We start from the raw sequence: 3160 nt of genomic DNA on the forward strand, positions 1-3160 counted from the left end.
ATTTTACGTATTTTACATATTTTATTAATATGAATTATGTAAAATATTTTATTAATTTTTATACATATCTAACGAGTTTTTATTTGTTTTCTCCCTCCCCCTTTTCCCAGCATTTTAAATTTACCCCACCAAGCTTCTCCCGTGTCGAGAACCCCGAGCCTTCCCGCCGTGGACACCAGCTACATCAACTCCTCGCTGATCCAGGACTACAGGCACCCATTCCACATGACACCCATGCCTTATGACCTGCAGGGTGAGTTCTGAACAGCACCCCCAGCACGAAAAATAATTTAAAAAATCAAGATAATTAGCTAAAAATCTCTGCTGCTGAACAGAATTGGAAGTTTCGGCAGTGTTTGGTTGCTTTTGTTTCGAAAGAAGTGGAAAAAAAACCAGAGAAACAAATTCTCTTCTGTTTGGAGAAGCTGAATTTTGGGTTTTTTTTGTCTCTCAGCAGGTTTGGATTTCTTCCCTTTCCTGTCAGGTGACAATCAGGTAAGTCAGGGATAATGAAGTCCTGTGGGAAACGCTTTTCCGAGCAGGATTTGCCAGGATTTGGGATCTGAACGCGGGAGTGGGATCAGGCACAGCAAAAAGAAACTTTCTGGGGAGCCAGGGGTTAAAGCTGATGCAGTTTGATCCCTTTTCCTCCAAAAAAAATGGAGCTGGGATGTCCCCCTGGCCTTTCTGCTTTCCCAAAGAGGGAATTTGCACCAAAATGGCACCAAAATGGCACGGAAAGTGGAGGGATGCTTTGATATCTCCATGGAGAGCAGAGCCCGCCCTGTGGAATTTGAGTCCAGGCCTGGGACAGCCTGGATGTTCAGTCCTGCTGGGAGGAAAGGCTGAGAGCAAAGCTCCTCCCCAGGGAGGTGCTGCTGAAATGGATTTGGGATTTCTCCAGCCCTAAATGCGTTTTCCCAGGATTCTGCAGGGATCAGCACAGTCCCACCTGCCAGCTCGGCCTCACCCTCATCTCTGGGGGTGACAACATGGATTTGGGGCAATTTTTCCCCCTTTTCGTGGTTTGGGGCTCTCTGATCCCATTCCTGCTTGTCCTTTTCCTGATTTGGGTGTTGAGATCCCATTCCTGCTTGTCCTTTTCCTGATCTGATTTCTCTGATCCCATTCCTGCTTGTCCTTTTCCTGATTTGGGTGTTGTGATCCCATTCCTATTTGCCTTTTTCTGGTCTGGGGCTCTCTAATCCCTTTCCTATTTGCCTTTTCCTGGTTTGGCCTCTTTGATCCCACTCCTATTTGCCCTTTTCCTGATTTGGATGTTGTAATCCCATTCCTGCTTGTCCTTTCCCTGGTCTGGGCTCTGATCCCATTCCTATTTGCCTTTTCCTGGTTTGATTTCTCTGCTCCCATTCCTATTTTCCCTTTTCCTGGTTTGATTTCTCTGATCCCATTCCTATTTGCCTTCTCCTGATCTGGGACTCTGACCCCATTCCCACCCTTCTATTTCCAATTCATTATTCCCAGCATTCCCAATTCCTCCCATCTTCAAACCCAAAACCTAAAACCCCATTTCCCCTCCCACAAAACCCAGAACTCCCCCCCTAAAAACCTCCACCTCAACAAAACCCCTTCATTTCCATCTCCTCCAACCCTCAATTCCCGGCCGTTCTTCCCCGCCAGCATTACAACACCTCCCTCCTCGCCGCCGCCGCCGCCGCCGTCTCTGCCTCCGACGACCAGGAACTTTTACACTCCCGCTTTTTTCCCTACACCTCATCCCAAATGTTCCTGGACCAGCTGAACGCGGGGGGAAGCGGCTCCCTGCCGGCCACCAACGGCAGCAGCAGCGGCAGCAACAGCAGCCTGGTGTCCTCCAACAGCCTCCGGGACAACCACGGCCACGCCGTGGCCGGCAGGAGCGCCACGGACACGGCCTCCATCTTCGGTATCATACCAGATATTATCTCCTTGGACTGATTCTTATTCTTATTTTTATTTTTTTTTTTTTTTTTTTGGGGTGGGGAGGGTTTTAGGGACAGAGGAAATCTTCGTGCTCCGGTTTTCCTTTCTGTTCAGAGAAAAGAAAAAAAAAGAAAAAAAAAATAATAATAATTAAGATAAGGTGGTTTTTGGTTTTGTTTTTTTTGGTTTGGTTTTTTTTTTCCTTTTTTTTTTTTTAAAAGGGGAAAAAAAAAATAATTTACGTGTACAGAGAACGACGGAGAAAAAAAAAAAAGTCTATTTTCAGTTTTACTTTTGTATATAAACCTAAGATGGCCTCGCTGGTAAAAATAAGAAAAAAAAAAAAAAGACAAAAGAGAAAAAAAAAAAAGTAAGAAAAACAAGGAGCTTCAGTTCATTTTTATGGATGCTGAAGATTTTACACCTGTGCATTTGTCACGTGAGTTTCTTTCCTTTCCTTTATTGTTTTTGCCCCTTCACTTTGGACACCGATGGCATTATTTTCAGTTAAACAAACGGGAGAGGAGCTGAACTTGGAAAGTTCAAGCTTGGGGAGAGGGGTTTGTTTTTTTAAATCTCCTCTCAGAGACATTTCCCTCTGCTGCTGGAATCCAATCCTCCCCAAATCCCATATTTCACACAGATTTTCTTCATTCTGGCAGCGGAGCAGCCCCTGCTCCGTCTGCAGCCCAGAGCCTTTCAGGAGCGGGGTTGGATTTTTTTGGGAATTGATTTTATTTTTATTTTTTTTGGCATTTCTGGTTCCATGTGCCACTCTATCCAGGCAAATTCTCCTTTTGAATTCCAAGCTTGAGTCAGGAACGCTGCAGATTCATCCAGGGAATGACACACGAAACTCAGCGGGAGGTTTAGGTTGGATTTTAGGGAAGATTCTTCCTCCGGAGGCTGTGGGGCCCTGCCCAGGCTTCCCGGGGAATTCCGGCATTCCCAAGGCTGCCGGAGCTCCAGGAATGTTTGGACAACGCTCCCAGGGATGCCCAGGCTGGGATTTCGAGATGCTTTTTTGCAAGGACTTTGATCCTCGTGGGTCCCTCCCAACTCAGAATATCCCACACTGCTGGGATTCCATCATTCCTGAGCGCCCAAATCCATCAGATCCCAGTGAGGAATGAGCTTTGGGACAAGAATTTCCATTTTTGTGGAGCCCCAACATCAGATCCCAGCTGAGGAACGAGTTTTGAGACAAGAATCTCCATTTTTTATGGGGTGGAGCCCC

At 46.2% G+C, this 3160-nt stretch overlaps 1 protein-coding gene across 3 annotated transcripts in view; it reads left to right on the forward strand.

The window, feature by feature from the left end:
• The window catches only part of PIAS1 (protein inhibitor of activated STAT 1), a 56206-nt gene that overhangs the window by 51292 nt on the left and 1754 nt on the right, over positions 1 to 3160 (forward strand). The window contains exons 12-14 of one of the 3 annotated variants that reach the window (XM_015639282.2): positions 111 to 253; positions 455 to 495; positions 1642 to 2087. In XM_015639282.2, the coding sequence (XP_015494768.1) occupies positions 111 to 253; positions 455 to 495; positions 1642 to 1938 (481 nt within the window). In that variant the 3' untranslated portion in view covers positions 1939 to 2087. Of the gene's footprint in view, positions 1 to 110; positions 254 to 454; positions 496 to 1641; positions 2088 to 3160 lie in introns of those variants that run through there. The other 2 variants (XM_015639284.2, XM_033517011.1) reach the window with 2 other exon arrangements.

The sequence above is a fragment of the Parus major genome, chromosome 10, assembly GCF_001522545.3.
Source record: "Parus major isolate Abel chromosome 10, Parus_major1.1, whole genome shotgun sequence".
Lineage (NCBI taxonomy): Eukaryota > Metazoa > Chordata > Aves > Passeriformes > Paridae > Parus > Parus major.